General features: G+C 41.0%; 1 protein-coding gene across 1 annotated transcript; it reads left to right on the top strand.

The window, feature by feature from the left end:
- LOC109824771 lies at positions 11,443 to 13,530 on the top strand. The gene is made up of 2 exons (XM_020391412.1): positions 11,443 to 12,239; positions 12,779 to 13,530. Exons 1-2 carry the CDS (start codon positions 11,660 to 11,662, stop codon positions 13,381 to 13,383), a joined length of 1,185 nt encoding a protein of 394 aa, XP_020247001.1. The 5' UTR covers positions 11,443 to 11,659; the 3' UTR covers positions 13,384 to 13,530.

Here is a 20,323-nt window from a genome sequence, read left to right on the forward strand (position 1 = left end):
TAATTATTTAATTTTAAATATAAGTAAATATATTTTTATTATTAATTATCCTCGTTTAACTGTACAATAAGTGTATATTTCGACTATTTCGTATCAACTATTGTATTAGCTCAACATGTATGTTTTTATTTGTAGATAATTATTCTGTAATCAGTTTAATTTTTAAATACCCATAATTATTTATTTTAATTATTTTTAATTAAATACCTAACCCTAACCCTTATATATATATATATATATATATATATATATATATATATATATTTATCTATATATATATATATATATATATATATATTATATATATTTATTATATATATATATTATATATATATATATAGTAACTAGCGTATAGTATATTATTTACTATATATATATATATATATATATATATTATATATACTATATATACTATAATATATAATATTTTAGTGTTAGCGGTTTAAACAAGAAATAATTAAAATAAAATAATTACGGGTACTTAAAATAAAGCTAATTACAGAAAAGTTATCTACAAATAAAAAACGTACATGTTGTGTTAATACAACAGTTGATACGAAATAGTCAAAATATACCCATATTGTACAATTAAACGAGAATAATTAATAAATAAAATATATATACTTATATTTAAAATCAAATAATTATAGGGTAATTATCCGCACAGTAAAACGTACTAGTTGTGCTAATACGATAGATAATATATAACAGTAGAAATAATACAACAAATTATATAAATAATACATAATTAATAATACAACGTATTATATAAAAATATACATAATAATAATAATAATACCACGTATTATTCAAAATAATACGTAATAGTATCGGTAACTCAACGGATAAATTCCAAAAATTTTTACTACACTAAATAAATTTATAAAATATTTAAATCATTTAAATAAATATAAAACTTAGACTTTAAATCATAAAAAATTATAGAAATTCGAGAAAAATATAAATACTCCTTTAAAAATCATAATTAAATATTTTAAAATACTAAAAAATTATTTTAACTAGTATCAAAATTCATGGTCATTACACTCCATGAAGGAATGTCGTCTTCATATCCATCTGCTCTAGATGAAGATCTCGAACTGCCACAATGCTCAGCACAGTTCGGATCGTGGTTAACTTGATGACAGGAGCAAAAACATCAGAATAGTCTATCCCTGCTTTCTGCTCATAGCCCTTCACTACAAGTCTCATCTTGTAGCGTCTCTGTCCATCGGCTTTATTCTTGACCTGATAAATCCACCGATTATGAAGAGCCTTTCTCCCTCTTGGAAGCTTTACGAGCTCCCAAGTCCCATTCTTCATCAAGGACTTCATTTCTTCCTTCATGGCAGACTCCGACTCGCCCTGAGCTTTGCCGGTCTGCTGTACCTCCTCATAGCTCTTTAGCTCACCACTGTCAGTCAGGAGAAGATAATTCATGGTGGAAAGTTACCTCTCTGGCACTCTTGGATTTCTTGGAGCTTTGCGAATTGCGATCGGCAACTCTGCTGGATCCTGCTGCTGTGTATCCCGCACGTTCTCTTGGTCTTCGTCTTTTATGCTGATTGGTATCTCACCGCCGTCCTCACTATTAGCAATATCTGGGAAAAGAGGGGGAGATAGCTGACTCCCACTCACCTCTTTGGTCTTGTACACCGTATTCTCATGGAACAAGACATCACGACTGCGCACCACCTTACGCGCATCGTGATCCTAGAAATGGTACTCATACTCATCTCCTCCATAGCCGATGACAGAGAGCTTCTTTGACTTTGGATCAAGCTTTGACCGGTCTGCAAGATTGATCATGACATAGGCGTCACAACCAAATACTCGTAAGTGCTCTAGCTTCAACTTCTTTCCGGTCCAAACCTCTTCAGGTATCTCATAACTGAGAGCCGCGGATGGACCGCGGTTGATCAAGTATGCAGCAGTATTGACACCTTTAGCCCAAAAGCTTTTGGGAAATCCGGAATGGATCCTCATGCTTCTGGCGTGCTCTAAGATAGTACGATTCATGCGCTCCGCCACTCCGTTGTGCTGAGGTGTGTCTAGGACGGTCTTTAGTCTTCGAATCCCATGAGATGAGCAGAAGTTCTCGAACTCCTGGCTGCAATACTCGCCTCCATTATCGGATTTTAGGCACTTCAGCTTATTGCCTGTTTTATTCTTCACACAGGCAAGCCACTTCTTGAAGATGATGAAAACATCTGACTTGTGCTTCAAGAAGAACACCCACAACTTTCTAGTAGCATCATCAATAAAAGTGACAAAATAAAGACAGTTGCCAACAGATGGGACTTGCGTAGGTTCCCACACGTTGGTGTGCACCAACTCCAATTTCTGTAGTTTTGGAGCCGGTTCGGTCTTGTTAAAGCTCACCTTCTTTTGTTTGCCTAGGATGCAGTGTTGGCTTTCTTGTTTTGATGATGTTTAACAAACAATTTACCACTAATGTTGTTTGTCTAGTATTTGTGTTTTCGTATTTATTGTAGACAAACAACGTAGTTGGAGGATGGATGGAATAGAGCTTCAACGATCATATCCAAAGGAGGTTGGCGGAATGTCAGTGAAGCCTTGATTGCTTGGGTAATTTAGTTTAGGAATTTATATTATGTGTGTTAGTACTTTAAGCTCAATCATATACACACATACACGTTTTGGTTTTTGTATATATATAGTTATATATATACATATATGTTTTGGTTTGATAGTTTTCAAGTTTTACTATGAAACAAATGAATAGAATTGGAAAATACTATTTTGTTTCATGTTTATATGCCTATATATGATTTCACCTTTAACAAGCTTATATTTAATGAAATCATATTTAGTGTTTTGAATATATTTGCATAGAATATGCAATTTTATGAAAATATTGCATTTCTAGGTTATAGACTTCATAACAACATATTATATCTTTTATCAAGTCTATACAATCATTTCATAAGGTTTCAAAATGTTGTTTAAGTCAAAATATCAAAATATCAATTTTCAGGTTTTCATGTTTTGGACTATTTTGTAAAATGATGATATTTTTCATTTGGGAAGTCCTTTTTGATAACCAGTCATTGTAGCATGTTTATTATCATGTCTACAATCATTCCCCAAAGTTTTACATTTTTCTGAATTTATTTGATATTTTTAAACAGTGTTTTAAAATCAGCTCTAAAACCGATTTTTTCTGGAATATCAGTTTTCGGTCGACCGGTACGGTCGACCGGTCAATTGACCATTCGTCAGTATTTTTCCAGAAAGTCATCGGTTGACCGGTCCGGTCGACCGAGAGCTCAAATCGGTCGACCGACAGAATTTCCACTCGACCGACGTTAGTCCAGAAAGTTTTCTTCGTGTTTTTGCTCTCATCGGTCGACCGACGGGATTTTCGGTCGACCGACAATATAGCCGTTGGTTCTAACGGTATATATACCCCATTGCTGATGTCTTTTCAAATTGATCAAGAGAGTTTTAAAAACAAGTTTAAGAAAGCTTTAAACAAGGGTTTGAGTTTGTTTAGTTTGTTTTTGGGGTTTGCTGTTACAAAGAAGAGTTTGCATCACCAGTTGAGGATTTCATCCTCAAAATCTTCTCATCCTCTCTTTGTGTTTATAGAGAAGTTTTCTAACTCTTTTCCCTAGCAATTTCATTATTGATTTATCATATATTAATTATTGCTAGTTTGCTATTTGAGTTAGATTTCATTTTACTCATTGTTACACACACCCACATTGAGCTTTTAGTATTTACATACATAGTATAGTTGGGTGGTGAGAGATTATAACTTTGAGTTGTGCTTTCATTGTGTTCTCATTTATCGTAGAGAACAAATTTATATTTGTTACATTGTGAGTGTTGTAAGGTTTTCGGTGAGCTAGAAACCGAGTGTGTAGTGAGGTTTTCGGTGAGCTAGAAACCGAGTGTGAGGAGTGACGTTGATCGGTGAGCGTTGAAAACCGATACTGTGAGGTGTAAACGTTATTCGGGTGAACGTAGAAAACCCGGTTGATAGTGGATTTCTCCCCGGGAGTGGGGAGCGGAGACGTAGGACGGAAGGTCCGAACTCCGTGATCATTTGATTGTGTTTGAGTGTGCTTTGGCGTATTTATTTTTGCATTCATCTTATATCGCCAATTGTGCATTACTCATTTATTTCATTCACTATCTTGTTTAGATTATCTACCCTTGTGTTGTTTATATATCCTTGCACATACATTGCATATATACATATTCATCATATAGGATATATCTCATAGTATATCTCTTTGCTAGGATATTTACCTTTGTTCATATTGCTTATTCTTGCCCATAATAGATTGTATACCTATCTTGCAAGAATATAGTTGTTAATTATTTTTTATTGGCATTTAATCGGATTAGATTAGCATAAGACCCTAATCACCCCCCCTCTAAGGTCTAACATGCAGTCCTCACAGAAAGTCAGATCGATCTTGTTCAGATCCGGAAGCCTCTCTCCCACGACCATAATCTGCATCCCCTTCTCGCTCATGTGGCCAAGTCGTCGATGCCAAGTCATGCAGTCGACGGATGATGATGATGATGATGCTTGTCCTGCGACAAGCAAGTGGTCGATCTTCCCGTTGGCGATGTAGAGAGACCCCTCGCGTTTGCCGTGTGCCACCACCAGGGCACCCTTAGACACCTTCCAGCTTCTCTGCTCGAAGGATACTCTGTAACCAGAGTCAGTCAGTTGCCCGACTGATATAAGATTTCTCCTGAGATGCAGTACATGCCGAACATCATTCAGCGTCAAGGTGGTCCTGCCCTCCATCTTGAGGGTACAATTTCTCTTTTCGGAAACCTTACAAGGTTGATCGTCGCCAAGATAAACTGTCCCCAAGTCCTTCTTCATGAACGATGAAAGCAGCTTTTGTTGTGAGGTTGTATGGAAAGATACGCCAGAGTCGATGACCCACGCATCGCTTTTGTCTTCTAGGGATAGGAGAAGCGCATACGAACCCGTCTCGTGCATGAGATTGGCTGCACCGTCAGCCCGATCATCCCTTGCTGATGCTGGAATAGAAACTCTACAGTCCCGTGCAATGTGACCCTTCTTTCCATACCTGAAGTAATTCCCTTCACCGTAACCATTTGGGTTCGGCCCTTTAGACTTCCCTATGGATTTTGATTGGCCTTGTCATCCCCCACCCTTCTTCTGCGCATGTCCTCGTGCTTCGACATGCAGAGCACTCCCAATGATATAGGCCTCAGCTCCTGAGACTTTGCGGCGAGATTCTTCATCCAGAATTACCCCAATCACTATGTCGAGCTTCATATTGTCATTGCCATTGGCGTTGCTCACCGCTATCACCATATTCTCCCATGAATCTGGTAGACAAGAAAGTAACAGAAGAGCTTGGGTCTCGTTGTCGAACTTTAGATCCACTGCAGCAAGCTGTTGCATAACAGCCTAAAATTCATTCAAGAAGTCCGCCACGCGAGCTCCTTACTGCATCTTCAGATTGAATAGCTTCTTCATCAGGTACACCTTATTTAAAGCAGACGGCTTCTCATACAGCGCCTCCAGGGCCTCCATCAACTCCTTGGTGGTGGTCGCATGCGAGACGTTGTAAGTCACATGCTGGTGAATGTTGAGCCTAATGGTGGCAAGTGCTTTACGATCGAGCACCTTCCACTTATCGTCGTCCATCTTCTCAGGTTTCCCCGCCTCTCCTTGGAGGGGTAGGAAGAGATCCTTCTGGTACAAATAGTCTTTTATTTGCATCCTCCAATACCTAAAATTTTAGCCGCTGAACTTCTCAATTTGAAGCCTGTTGTCTTCAACTGTAGATCCCATGGCGAAAGATTACGTCTTTCCCGTATTTGTGAATAGTATTGTATTCGTGAATAGTACCGTATTCGTGAATAGTGTCATACACGTGAACAGTGCCTAATACCTTAAAAGAGTAAATAATAATCTAACTTATTTTCTGATGTGGAGGATCCACTTTTAGTGGCAGGCCCAGAGCATTCGATAAGCAGATATATAAGTTAGGCTCTGATACCAGTTGTTAGGTTACACCGCGATAATAACACCTCGAACGGAGACGTAATACACAAAATAAAGACATAATATTCAACACAATACTCACAGATATATGTGGTTCACTCCTTCGAGCTACTTCACGATGCAACGACGACGTCAAATTCTTTTATATCCCAAAAGAATAGATCAAAGAAAACACATTTTCTTGATCAGATACACTCCAAGAACTCTTACAATCTCTCTCTCTCTCTCTCTCTCTCTATTTTCTCTCTTACTCTTCTATGAGAGGAGTTATTTCTGGGATGAGATTTTCTTAAAAGTTTAGGGCCCTATTTATAGTGTTTGAGAAACACTATGCACAAATAAAATATTATTAGTGGGATCCGCCACTAATAATAATTTATTGATGGGACCCGCTAACTTTTTATTTTCTTAAATATTTCGGCAGCTTTCGGTCACTGACTCATTCTTTTGTCAAAGAATGCTGCTGGTCAAAAAAAAAAAAAAGGCTACCGCTGACAATCATAACCGTCAATCATATAATTGGTCAAAAAAAAAAAAAAGGCTACCGCTGACAATCATAACCGTCAATCATATAATTCTAGTTATATTTTGATTCCACAGAAGCTAGAATTATTGCAATTCACAGGGATCGATGATGAAGTAATAATCATACGACATATTGATGCATGGTTGATTCGCAAAATTATATCTTCACTCTCAAAATAGAAAGTGGAAAAGACCCAAATACGGATCTTCATATTTGCGTAAGATATGCATACGTATAAATATATTTGGCCAATCATGCAAAATGTAGCTTGATCGTTTGCGTATGAGATATTTGCACCCACACCAACTGTTGTGCCTGAAGCTGTGTCGAGGAACCAAACCAAACGCCAATCCAAGAAAGCCAAACGAACCAAATATCAATGCACAAATAAAACACCAATTTTAACGTGGTCCGGCAAGTTGCCTACGTCCACGGGGCAAGGGGGGATGGGGTTTTCACTAATAGAGAAAGAGTACAAACTGAGATTACAAATCACTCGAAGGAACAAACTAATCTCACCAACAAAACTCTTAATCTCTCCAAATAAAACCCTAAACGAATAGCTCAAAAATACCTCTTTTTGTGCTCCAAATAGCCCCCAATCAATGCTTAATCAAAGCCTAAACCAAGCCTAGGAAACCCTAAAAAACGTGTCTCTATTTATAGCAAAACACAATCCCAAACTGATTGGGATTCTAAAAACGAGTCTGCCACACCCTGCACCGTGGGTGTGGCAGAGGGTGTGGTGCAGGACAGATTCTGCCACAGCAGACACCACACCCATGACAGACAGGGCAGATTCTGTCATACCCATGGCAGACACCACATCAGGATGTGGTGGAGTCTGTCTTGCTTATTTTTCACGTTTTTCTCAATTCTTTTCCTCAATTCCTTCGCCGTTTTCACAATTCTCCACCTCGACGAAGTGTTCCCAACACTGAGTCGACACCAACCAAAACAAATGCCTCACTTGTTGCATCCAGTACGCCACGGCAACGGACTCATGACAACGGACTCCATCCACACAAGTCGAGACCCAAACGGGAGTGTGAACACTCACCCAAACGAAGGTATCTACTCACCAAATCGGCTGCATCAAAACTGACTGCCTACGTATCCTCTTGCCCAAGGAATCAAGCCTTCACGTAGTTCACCCAAACGGCCTCCAAAGGCCCTCAAACAAATAGAAAAGTCTGCAATTCTTCCCCAATATCGCCAACGGATCTGCAACTAACAGCGGCCCCAAACTGATACAAATCAAACACCTCCATCTGAGGTGAACCAATGGCCGTATCCAAATCATGTCCACCAGTTGCAACCGAATCCAAAACCAATCCATCATCTGCATCCGAAATCAAATGATCCCCAACCTGTGTCACCTCAGCTAGAATCCCAAATGACGCAGTATGATCTGGAGTATGTGGAATAAGTTCCACCCAACGTGAAGTAGCATCACCCTCCACCTGCTGCGATATCCAAACGACCTGATCAAGATCTAATAACTCCTAAAGCAGCAGTCGGCGACCTATGCATAAGATGACCCAAATATGTCGAAGCCCGCACACCAATGCCAATGCTCGACATCAAACGCCGATCCTCCTCCAGAAAGGAACGACCCATCGAAACTGTCATCTCATCTCGTCGCCCCAAAGTCTCCACACCAATGAAGTGTCTCCTATTGCCGTGAGCTCGGCACAAACGCAAGAAAGGACCCTTATCAAATCTAGAACAACGAGTTACCTTTCTGCCAATACACTTCTTCCAATTGTTGTTGACTTCTAGGACTTTACACCAACGGGAACTGGTCGCGACCCAATAATGCCTAGAACAACCTTTAACTGTGGAAACTAAGATACGATTACCTCCCAATGATGTCTCCTTGGAAGGCCCCCAAATGCCTGACTGAACACCTCCTAAAAGACCCCTCGCTCGATGGATAGGAATGCCAAACTCCACCACGGTCTTGCTCATCCCAATATGCTCACAGGACTTCAATCTGCAGGTCATAGCACTCCTCAACAACCAATGCACGACATTACCAATCATATACCCCAGCACCAAACAATGCCACAGTCTAGCCGAATCTGATGAAGTCGTCATCTCCCTATCAATCACCGTGCTCCCAAGCAAATAGTACAAATTGCTCCTTCTGACGCCCTTCATCACAATCATGGACCCAAATGTAACCTTCAAGCGTGCATCCGCCAAGGTCACCCTATAGCCTGCTGCCTCCAAAGCTCCAAGTGAAATGATGTTCTCCTTCAACTGAGGAACGAACCCCACTCCAACCAACTCCCGAATCACCCCGTCACTCATCCTGATCCGAACAGTACCAATACCACCAATAGAGCATTTGTGATCATTCCCCATGAGCACGAAATCCCCTCTTTCCAACTCCTGAAAGCTGGAGAACCAATCCCTCCTAGGGCAAATGTGGTATGTAGCACCCGAATCCAATATCCACTCTGTAGAGTAGGCAACACAAACTGACGGCAGTGCAGATAACGAGTAGCCCGAAGAATCCGAATCTGAATCGTTGCCACTAGCCTTGACAACATTCGCCTCTGAAGCTTGAATAGCTTTTCCCTTATTCTTCCCGGCTCGATCAACTAACTTTGGGCATTCGGCTTTCCAATGTCCATCCTCTTTGCAAAAGGCACACTGATTCTTACGAACTCCAAGATGTGCCCCTCTAGACTGCGACCTCCCACTACGGTTTGGACCCTTTGCTCTTGCGACCAACGCCCCTGCTACCGGCTCAACTGAAGTCTCCTTATCCTTCTTTCGAAGCTGATAATTCACAAGTGCAGCGGTGACCTCACTATACGAAAGAGATGCCTTCCCATTAATAAGAGTAAGAACGAAGGTCTCATATTCCTCGTCAGGCAAGGAACTCAACAATAACAACGCCTTGTCTTCATCTTCAATCACCACATCTACATTTGTAAAATCCGCAAGAAGCTTCGTGTAGTGGTTCATGTGATCACCAATGGAGGTTCCTTTCTTCAACTGGAAGCGGTAAAGCCTCCTCTTCAAATGCAAGCGATTCTCCACACTCTTGGTCAAATACTTGCTCTCAAGGATCTCCCAAATCTTCTTTGCAGAAGTTTCATTGATCACATCATACTTTAGATCTTGAGTGAGACAAGACCTAATCACACCACACGCCGTTCGATTCATCTTTTTCCAAACCTTCTCATCAATGTTGTCCGGTTTCCCGTCCAACTCCAACGTATCTTCCAAATTTTGCGCGTTGAGCGCATCCATGACTTCGCATCGCCAAAGTCCAAAATTGTTTGTGCCATTGAACTTTTCCACGTCAATCTTCATCGAGTGGATATTCAAGCTTTGGACGGTCTTCACGCCGGAAGTACTGCCCACAACTCCTTCTTTCTCGGCCATAATCCTCAAAGCACCACCAAACCAATGCGGAAACAAACGAGAAATAGATCCAAACTGAAAAAGACGAGATTTTTACTAAAAAGATCCCACCTTTATCACCAAACGAAGCCCTAGATGAACTTCCAAAGCGATCTACTCCTCCAAATAGCCCAAGCGTTGCCCGAGCTCTGATACCACTTGTTGTGCCTGAAGCTGTGTCGAGGAACCAAACCAAACGCCAATCCAAGAAAGCCAAACGAACCAAATATCAATGCACAAACAAAACACCAATTTTAACGTGGTTCGGCAAGTTGCCTACGTCCACGGGGCAAGGGGGATGGGGTTTTCACTAATAGAGAAAGAGTACAAACTGAGATTACAATACACTCAAAGGAACAAACTAATCTCACCAACAAAACTCTTAATCTCTCCAAATAAAACCCTAAACGAATAGCTCAAAAATACCTCTTTTTGTGCTCCAAATAGCCCCCAATCAATGCTTAATCAAAGCCTAAACCAAGCCTAGGAAACCCTAAAAAACGTGTCTCTATTTATAGCAAAACACAATCCCAAACTGATTGGGATTCTAAAAACGAGTCTGCCACACCCTGCACCATGGGTGTGGCAGAGGGTGTGGTGCAGGACAGATTCTGCCACACCCTGCACCGTGGGTGTGGCAGAGGGTGTGGTGCAGGACAGATTCTACCACACCCATGACAGACACCACACCAGGGTGTGGTGGAGTCTGTTTTGGGTTATTCTTCACGTTTTTCACAATTCCTTCGCCGTTTTCACACCAACCAGGCAGCAGGAGATTATTCCATGTTATTAGGTTCATGCACCCTAATTGATATGATTCATTAACTAAACATATATATCTTCATCATCAAAAGTTTTCTTTTGATTATGATCGTGGCTTCTATGTAAGGGACAAAATTTGTGGGGACATAGAACCAGGTTTGACTGGTTGACCGCATGGGATGGTAATAATGGGTTAATGCATGCTGATCAAGTGAGCTTAATGATGCCCATCAGTTACCCAATGTGCCCATCAGTTACCCAATGTTCTTTTAGCAAATTAACTAAAATGCACTACGGGAAAAATCCCCCTATTTCGTATAACTCAGCCGCTAATTATTCATTTTCAAGTCTCCTCTCCGCCCCCCGACACGACTCGAGGATTTTGACATGATCGGAGGATATCCGATATCAGTTGTGATACCGGTACAGAGAGTGGGATTGTGTGCCGTGACGGGGACTTTTGGTCAATTTGGCTGGAGCTGAATCAATGGATTTTTAATAAACAATTCGGCGTTCCGACAGAAATCATCCACAACTCGGCCAAACTTGTAGAATTTTGTTTGTCAAGGAAATGTAATTTTGAGGTATCCTTGTATTACCTCTCGGTGTCAAGGTAGGCTCATGTTACCCTTTCTTAATCCTACTCTTACACCTTCATAATGATAGGGGCCAACGCACCGTTTTCCCTAAACAAAAAATAATTATTCATTTCCGAGACAATTAAGCAGATAATAAGGGAAGCTATCATTACTCAACACCCAATGATTATTCGCATTCATTCTTTTTATTACTCACTACTTTAACTGTTAAGTTCTTTTAAGGTAGTTTTCTAATGATAGCCAAGTGAACAAACCAGACATCCACAACCTCTGCACTCTCGCCAATATAATACACTAGAGCCCATCTCACAGCACAGCACAAAGATGCCTTCTCTCATTGAGAGGAGAAAGATCTCCATCACTCCAATCCAGACCTCTTCTCCAATGGCAGAATCGAAGGATTCCAAAAAACCCATCGAGAAAAATTCTCAAAAAAGCAAGAAGAAAAGCTTTAGAAGCTTCTTCTTCTCATGCAAATACCATCAAACTGCAGTTGAAGTTGAGAAGAAGAAGCAGAAGCCATTAAAAAGGATTGGGTGGTCTGGTTCTCTCTGCAATTTGAGGGAGAGCTCTAAAGTTATGCAAAGGCCAGAACCAACCAACTCCTCTGAGTCTTATTCTTCTTCCTCTGTTTCCTCATCGAATAATAATAATTTATCGGCTTCGATAAATTCTACATTGTCTTCATCATCATCATCATCTTCTTCACTTGGTGGGTCTTTTAAAGGAATGCATTTGAGGAGATTATCAGGGTGTTATGAGTGTAATATGGTGGTTGATCCAGTGACTGGGATATCAAAGGTGCCTTCTTTGAGGAGTAATGCATTATTCCCTTGCTCTGATTGTGGAGAGATTTTCACTAAATCAGAGAGTTTAGAGATTCATCAAGCAATTAAGCATGCAGGTTTGCTCTTTACTAATTTTTCACAAGTTTTTAGTCTTTTGCATCTTTGTAAATTTGTTGGTGCCCTGTACTAGTTTGTTTTATATTTACATATTAGAAATTCTTGCACTGTATATATTTAGATGTTTGAATATAGTAAGTTCTACTTTCAAAAGTTACTACAAAGTTTTCGGTGTCTTCTGTAGTACTTCCTCATGATTAATTTTAATTGTTTTAAGATTTTATTCCTTAATTTTTAGCTTTCACGATCCCATGTTCCTTACACGCTTACTCAAAAATCAGTGTACGAATAGTAACATTATTCATAAATTTTTATACTTACCAGAAATTCTTCCTCTTTATGCATTATTTTTCAATGTCTTTTTAGAAGTAAAGCGTAACAATTCTTCATCAATTTGCTTTCTTTCAGATTTGTCGCCTTTTCCCCTTTAATTTTATTACCTAGACCGGTCCCTGTTCCTTATATAGTTACTTCAAAGTCACTCAGCGTATAACTAAAATATATTCTATACTCGTTGGAAATTGTTTTCTCAACTCAGTATCAGAGCTGGGACCTGAAGACAGCAGCAGAAACATCATCGAGATCATCTTCAAATCAAGCTGGTTCAAGAAACAAGCCCCAGTTTACAAAATGCACAGGATCCTCAAAGTACACCATGCTCAAAAAACCATCACAAAGTTTGAAAATTACCGAGATTCAATCAAGAACAAAGCCAACAAGCTCTCAAAGAAGCATCAAAGATGTATTGCTGACGGAAATGAGCTCCTCAGATTCTACTGCACATCACTCAATTGCTCTCTCGGCCTCAATTCATCAACCAACCTATGTGCTTCTAATTCAAAATGTGATGTTTGCAGCATTATAAAAGATGGGTTTAAGCCTGATGAGCTCGGGAGAATAAGAACAATGGCCACTAGCGGGAGAGCTCATGATGCTGATAAGAGAGAGAACAAAGAGAGAGCAATGCTGGTGTGTAGAGTGATTGCAGGGAGAGTGAAGAGGAATGAAGAAGTGAATTCAGAGGAGTTTGATTCAGTTGCTGGCAGTAGTAATGCAGGAGTTTGCTCGAGCTTGGATGAGCTTTTTGTGTTTGATACTAAGGCCATTCTCCCTTGCTTTGTGGTCATCTATAGTAGTTTTTAGTTCAATGGTTTGGTTTGAATTAGAATAGGGATGTATCTGACTTTGAATTAGGATTTGGTTTGCGAACAAGTTGTTTTCTAGCTAAGAATGATTGCATGTTTTATTTGGGTGATCTATACATATTGACTCTCTATTTTGTTGCTATAAGCAGTGCATTAATCGTTACCTGTTGTCTGACTTGTGGAAGACGTATAGCTTGAAGTTGCAAGAAAGAAGAAAATAATGTGGATATTACCTACAAAAATTGCAAGCTTCCTATGCTTCCTACAGTATTTGCAAGCAAAACTGTTGTGTACCTTCAAACAGATGACTGTACATATTTAACTTAGAAGACATTAACCTGTTTGGCAAAATGATCAAATTTTTGTAGAAAAAATTTATGGGTTTTTAAGGTAAACTAATCGACCAATTACTTATGCTACAAATGCCAGTAAATCTTTGTAGCTTAAGTTGCTAAACTATTTTTTTTATCAGTCTTATAAGCTGGATATTCAAAACTCAAAAGTGAACACTACATGATTTTTCTTCACAACGTGCTGTTTGGACTATTATACTATATTAAAATCCTTTACTTGGAGCTATATCCTATTCAAATTTATTAGCAAAAGACTAATGTTATCATATTGTTTCATTTGAGAAACTTATACAAAATTGGATTAAGTATTACTTAATGATAATTACTAACTTAGTTATGTGGTTGGGAGTATCAAACTATCACAGTGGATTGCATCTAAAAAATTAGCAGTTGGAGAAAAATCTTACTGAAAATTAACTGTTTATCAATTAACCATAAATATCTTTAGTTGTCAATCTCCATCAAGTTGTTGGAATTGCCCATGCCTAAGCTTGTTTTATATGTCATTTTGCCTTCTGTCTTTTACCAAAAATTTCCTTTTCTTTAGTCAAATGGAGACCTAGTGTTTCCTTCTAAGTTGTTTTATCCTCTTGTCTTCAGTAAGACCAGTGATATCACTGTTTGAGAGTTCTTAAGCATCTCTATTGTCTCTACTACCTGAACTTAGTTTAATGGGTAATTTTTTATTGATAATACTAATATAATTCCACTTTTTCAAGACAACGGTAACTAAAGAATCAACTTTAAGACGGAAAAAAAGGTACATGAGACTGAAGATAAGCTCTTGCTTCTTCTGGATTATGAACAAGTGTGTGCTCCCTATCCACATAGTTTAGTTGCAAGTGGGCTATAAGGTTGTTTTGGCTATATTGGAGACTAGGAGGTCAGCTACTTAAGTACATGAGTAACTGAGATTTGGGTTTTGAACTGTTGAAAAGATAATGCAATCAAAGAATATTAGAGGGGTTTTATGTAAATGTGGGTGTAAGGCTATATAAGCCAATCTATTCTATCAGTGAGATGAGACATCTTAAAAACTCTAATCTTTCAACATGGTATCAGAGCCAAACCTAGCCGCCTCCCTCTTCTGAGCCAAATCCGTTGCTCTCCGCCGCCGCCGCTCTCCGCCGCCCAAGTGTCCCATCGTCGTCGGAGAACTCTAGAGGTACCTCGCTTTCCGCCGCCCAGCTTTGGCTCCAGTATCGGTTACCTTCACCGCGCACGTCCTCGGATCTCAAACGACGGCGTCCTCCGTCGTCTACGTCGTTGGATGAGTTAGTGGCGTCGGCGTTGATGAAGGAGACGCCAACGTAGAGGACCCGGTTGACCTCCGGGGAAGGGAGGCGAGTGGTGGCCTTTCGAAGGGACGTCGTCGCCATTAGGGTTACGGTTCTGCTGTTTTTTGGAGTTTTTTTGTGTGATTTGGGGATTTGTTGGGGGAAAACAGAAGATGACCAGGGAAGAGAAGATGGCTAGGACGTGCTGATTAGATCCAAGAGAAGAAAAAAAAAGAAAATAAAGGACCAGGGAAGAGAAGATGGCCAGGACGTGCTGATTAGATCCAAGAGAAAAAAAGGAAAATGAAGGAGATCTGTAATCTATATTAGATGACTCTTTTTTTTCTTCCTTTCTCGAATTGTAATAGCTTGTTTAGGTTCACTCGACAGGTCAGTCCTCGAACTGATGAGAGGAAGAGTTGATATCTCACCTTGTTGAGATATCTTGCTTTTCGTTCTTGTTTACTTAGTGAAACAGGAATTCTTGTTGATCTAACTCTCTTGTTGTGCTGTCGAAGTGCTGTTCGAATTTTCGCTGCGCACCACAAGAATACAAGTTGGATCGATGACGGAGACTGGTAAAAATCCGATGGAGGAGATCATCAAGAAGTTGAATCCTGATGAGATCTCAACACTGATGCAACTGATGAGGTTGTCGAAAAAAAATGGAGAGGGCTCGACAAAGCCACCACCTAAGAAAGTGGAGCTTCCACCTATCGATGTAAAGCTCGATGGACCTGCGACATATTTGAGTTGGTTGCGATGGGTGAAATATACCCTTGCTGGGAGGAGCCTGGAGGGATATCTGATAGGGGAGAAGACTGAGCCGGCTAAGGGCTCCGCAGAAAGAGATGAGTGGAAGTCCACTCATATGTTGGTGTACATCTGGTTTCTGAATTCTGTTGTCCAACCAATTGCTACCACAGTGGATGGTCTTGGGAGGGTGCAGGATGTCTGAGAGAAGCTAAGAAGGACATATGATGGGGTCGGGAATAACCTGAGGGTATTCCAGATCGAGAAGGAGATCAGCGCTATAGTCCAGGAAGAGAGGACTGTACATGAGTACGCCACAGAGCTGGAGCGCTTGTGGCTCGATCACGATCACTTCTCGCCCCTAGCGAGCTGCAAGGACCGGGAGTGCAAGGAGCGCGAGGCCTCTTTGCAGAAGAGGATCATGCTATTTCTCCGTGGTTTGGCTCTAACGTATGAGTAGAGGACGACGTTGCTACTATCCCAGACGAAGATCCCACCACTAGAGGAGGCAGTCTCGGCCATGATACAGGAGGAGAGCCGGATCAGGCTACAGGCTGGGACAGGTGGACTTACAGGGGAGAAGTCTGCACTGGTGGCATCCAATCCGGATAACACTAGACTCAGAGGGGAGACTAGGCAGTGCTTCAACTACGGAGAGGTAGGGCATCTGAGACAGATGTGCCCTAAGCCACCCAGGGAGAGGAACTAGGGTGAATGTGGTCAGGCTGGAGGCTATGGCCGTGGCCGTGGAGGCAGGCGAGGTGGAAGAGGAGGCCACCGAGCAAACTTGACAGTGGCAGAAATAGAAGAAGAAGCTGAGATGATCTTCACTGATAAGGATCGGGCACTCTTGGCAGCACTGAGGAGGAAGCAGAGAGCAGTAGGTGATGTGTCTGAGGGGTCATCCACTACTCTCTCTGGAGGGAAGCAGAGAGCAGTAGGTGATGTGTCTGAGGGGTCATCCACTACTCTCTCTGGAGGGGACTATGCCAATTACGCCCTTCGTGCACATTGATGTGTCTGAGGGGTCATCCACTACTCTCTCTGGAGGGGACTATGCCAATTACGCCCTTCGTGCACATCTAAACGAGGGAAGACCTACCGCCTGGATAATGGATTCTGGAGCATCCAGACATGTGACAGGTAATGCCAGTGGGTTCTTATCTTACACGCACTTAGCAGAAGCAGAGAGCATCCAGATCGCTGATGGTACAGCACAGGATGTGGTTGGTAAGGGTACTGTTAGTTTTACAGGTTCTATAACTTTATCTAATGTTCTGCATGCTCCTTTATTTCCTGTTAGCCTGTTATCCATTAGTGCCATTATCCTCCAACTAAATTGTATTGTTTCTTTTGACATTCCCAAGGTGATCTTTTAGGAGAAAGGGACAGGGCAAAGACTTAGGACTGTGACATGGCGTAGCGGGCTATGGTACTTAGACCACGAAGGGATGGACTCAGCGCTGACATCTGTGGTGGAGAGGACGGGAACATGAGGAGCTGAAGTCTGTGCAGAAGATGAGTTGATGCTTTACCATCAACGAATGAGACATCCGTCATTTGGCATTTTGGGTAAAATGTTTCCAACTCTGTTTGGAAAAGTAAATAAACAGAAGTTACAGTGTGATGCTTGTGAGTTTGGGAAGCTGACTAGAATCTCTTATGTTAGTTTAGGTAGTAGGAGTTCTTGTAAGTTTGAAGTAATACACTCTGATGTATGGGGACCCTGCCCAGCAAATTCTATAAATGGATGCAAGTTTTTTGTAACATTTATTGATTGCTTCTCTAGAGTCACTTGGGTGTATCTTATGAAAAACAAAAGTGATGTTGTTGGCTGTTTCAAAGTTTTTCATAAGCACATCCAGACTCAGTATTATGCAGCATTAAAGGTGTTGAGGTCGGATAATAGGATAGAGTATACCAACAGAACATTTGGGGAGTATCTGTTAGCTTAGGGGATTCTACACTAGACTACATGCCCATACACCCTAGCTTAGAATAGGGTAGCAGAGAGGAAGAACAGACATCTCCTAGAAGTTGCTATGAGTATAATGATGGCGATGAATGTCCCAAAGGTGTTGTGGGGACAAGCAGTCTTAACTGCTACTCACTTAATCAACCGGATGCCCTCGAGTGTGTTGGAGTGGAAGTCTCCTTGTAAGACACTGAAGGGAGATAACGGGGGCGAGGGGGGGGGGCTACCATTGAAGGTATTTGGCTGTGTATTAAGACACTGAAGGGAGATAACGGGGGCGAGGGGGGGGGGCTACCATTGAAGGTATTTGGCTGTGTATGCTTTATGAAGGACAACAGACCATCGGTTGGGAAGCTAGACCCTAGGGATGTGAAGTATATATTCGTGGGATACAATGACACCCAGAAATGGTATGTCTGCTGGAGCGCGGTGGAAAAAAGGCTGTTTGTCAGCATGGATGTGCGATTTCGGGAACTCGAGCCGTACTACAAAGTGGGGGTTACTTCACCTTTTGGCGACTTGCCCGATACTGGAGGTATGAGGCAAGAGGGGGAGAATGGTGAGAGCTCAAGGAGGTCAATCCCAATTTCGATCCCGTACTCAAAAGAGAAGGAGGATGAAGACGAAGGGGAGGAGGAGACAAGGGGTGTTAGGCCTACAGCTCTAGGGGAGTTGCTTACATATAGTAGGAGGGGGAAGGAGCTAGAGGTGCCTATAGTAACTGTGTCAGTGCCTAGTTCCTCATCCAGCTCTGCTCCAACTCCTGAGACACCTACACCACCCTCCACTCTAGGTAATACTACTCCTACTCCTGCCCCTCTCCTTGCACCAATGTCAGAAAGGAGGACTACTCGCAGTAATGCGGGAAATCCCCCTAAGAGATATGGTTGGGATCTAGCTCATTTGTTTCCTATTCTCATATATCTCCTTCACTCGGAGCATTCATTGTATCATTAGATTCTGTTATTATACCTAGTAATTGGCAGGATGCTAAGAAGGACCCAAAGTGGAAGGCTGCTATGCATGAGGAGCTGGGGGCTCTTGAGAAAAACCACACGTAGGAGTTAGTGACACTGCCAGCAGGGAAAAGAGCAGTGGGATGCAAGTGGGTGTTTACTGTGAAGCAGAACCCAGAAGAGAAGGTTGAACGATATAAGGCACGACTGGTGGCAAAAGGGTACAACCAGACATACGACATTGACTACGATGAGACTTTTGTACCAGTGGCGAAGATGAGTACTGTTCGGACGCTGATTTCTTTGGTAATAAATGGTGGATGGGAATGTAAAACCCTGATAATTTATGAATAATAAAATTAATGTGTGATAAATTATGATATGTGGATATTTAGTATGATAAATATCATTTAATGGTAAAAGAGAGAGATCATACTCCAAATCTCCCCACATAAAGAATATATATATCCATCTCGAAGTACATCCGAGCAGCCTCTCTAATATAAGAGAATGGCCAACCAAAACCAAAAACTTAAATATACACTGCGTCCATAATCGAGTGTGCCAATAAATCTCAAAGTAAATATCTAACTCACAGGGTAGTCTATCAGTGGAAGTAAAACTTATAGCTCATCAAAAATCTATGTGTGGATCATCTTGTGCTTATAGCGATACTCGTTGTAATGCTCTTACCTCAATCGCTCTGGCGGGCAATAGGTTTATTATCTGCCCTATTTCGGATACGTGTAATAACGATACTATTTGGTAATACTCTTTACTCGCAATCGTTCATGGGCGGCAAATAGATTTCATCTCCCTATTTCTGCGATACGTATAGAACAACATTATTTAATATGTGTTTATCAATTTATCTCATAATCGAAAAGCTGTGTCACATCTAATACAAGCTAGCAATATGGACCAAATCTCGGTGTGCGTCGAATCACATGTGAAGTTCACCATAATTCTAGTATTTAACATTCATATAACATCATAGTCTATCATCATAAAGTCCAAGAGATTGCTCGACAAACCAAAGTCAACCCTTATAAACAGCACAGCCAAACACCGAAACGGCGGTCGCGATCGCTGCGGTCGACCGCGATACGGCTCCCAGAGAACTACCTAGGTCTCTGTCCTCACGCGTCGAACCGGTTGGCGGTCGACGCGTGAACCCTGATTCCAGATTCCTCAACTGTTTTTTGTGATGTCGTGTTCACGTCGTGTTTATTTGTGGTTCAAACATGATCAATATCTTCATAGAAACCTTGTATGCATAAATGTCACACGCAGATATGAACATCTGGAAACAACTTAACACATTATAAGCATGACTTATCATCAGAATTTGTATTTAAACCCTAAAAACAGATGCATAAAAGCTCAAAACACAACGAATTCAAACTTCTTTCTTCAGAATTAACCATATTTTAAAATCATCTTCAGGTCTTAAATACATTTCTGTAAAAATCTTTCTCAACATTTTTAGCAATAGAAAGACTAGTCGCTTTACATATAATACAAAAAGAAGTTGACTTTATTCATAAACTAGTCATTTAAGCTCCTACAAAATATGTTTAAAATTCCTTTAAAAACATTTTGGAACACTAGGAGGGGGATTAGC

The sequence above is a fragment of the Asparagus officinalis genome, chromosome 9, assembly GCF_001876935.1.
Source record: "Asparagus officinalis chromosome 9, Aspof.V1, whole genome shotgun sequence".
Classification (NCBI taxonomy): domain Eukaryota; kingdom Viridiplantae; phylum Streptophyta; class Magnoliopsida; order Asparagales; family Asparagaceae; genus Asparagus; species Asparagus officinalis.

What these genes read in the sequence shown, in the direction of transcription:
- LOC109824771 (XM_020391412.1), top strand. Translation starts at nt 11,660, where the DNA reads ATGCCTTCTCTCATTGAGAGGAGAAAGATCTCCATCACTCCAATCCAG. An exon ending in TCAAGCAATTAAGCATGCAG is followed by an intron (nt 12,240 to 12,778) that starts GTTTGCTCTTTA and finishes TTCTCAACTCAG; the next exon opens with TATCAGAGCTGGGACCTGAA.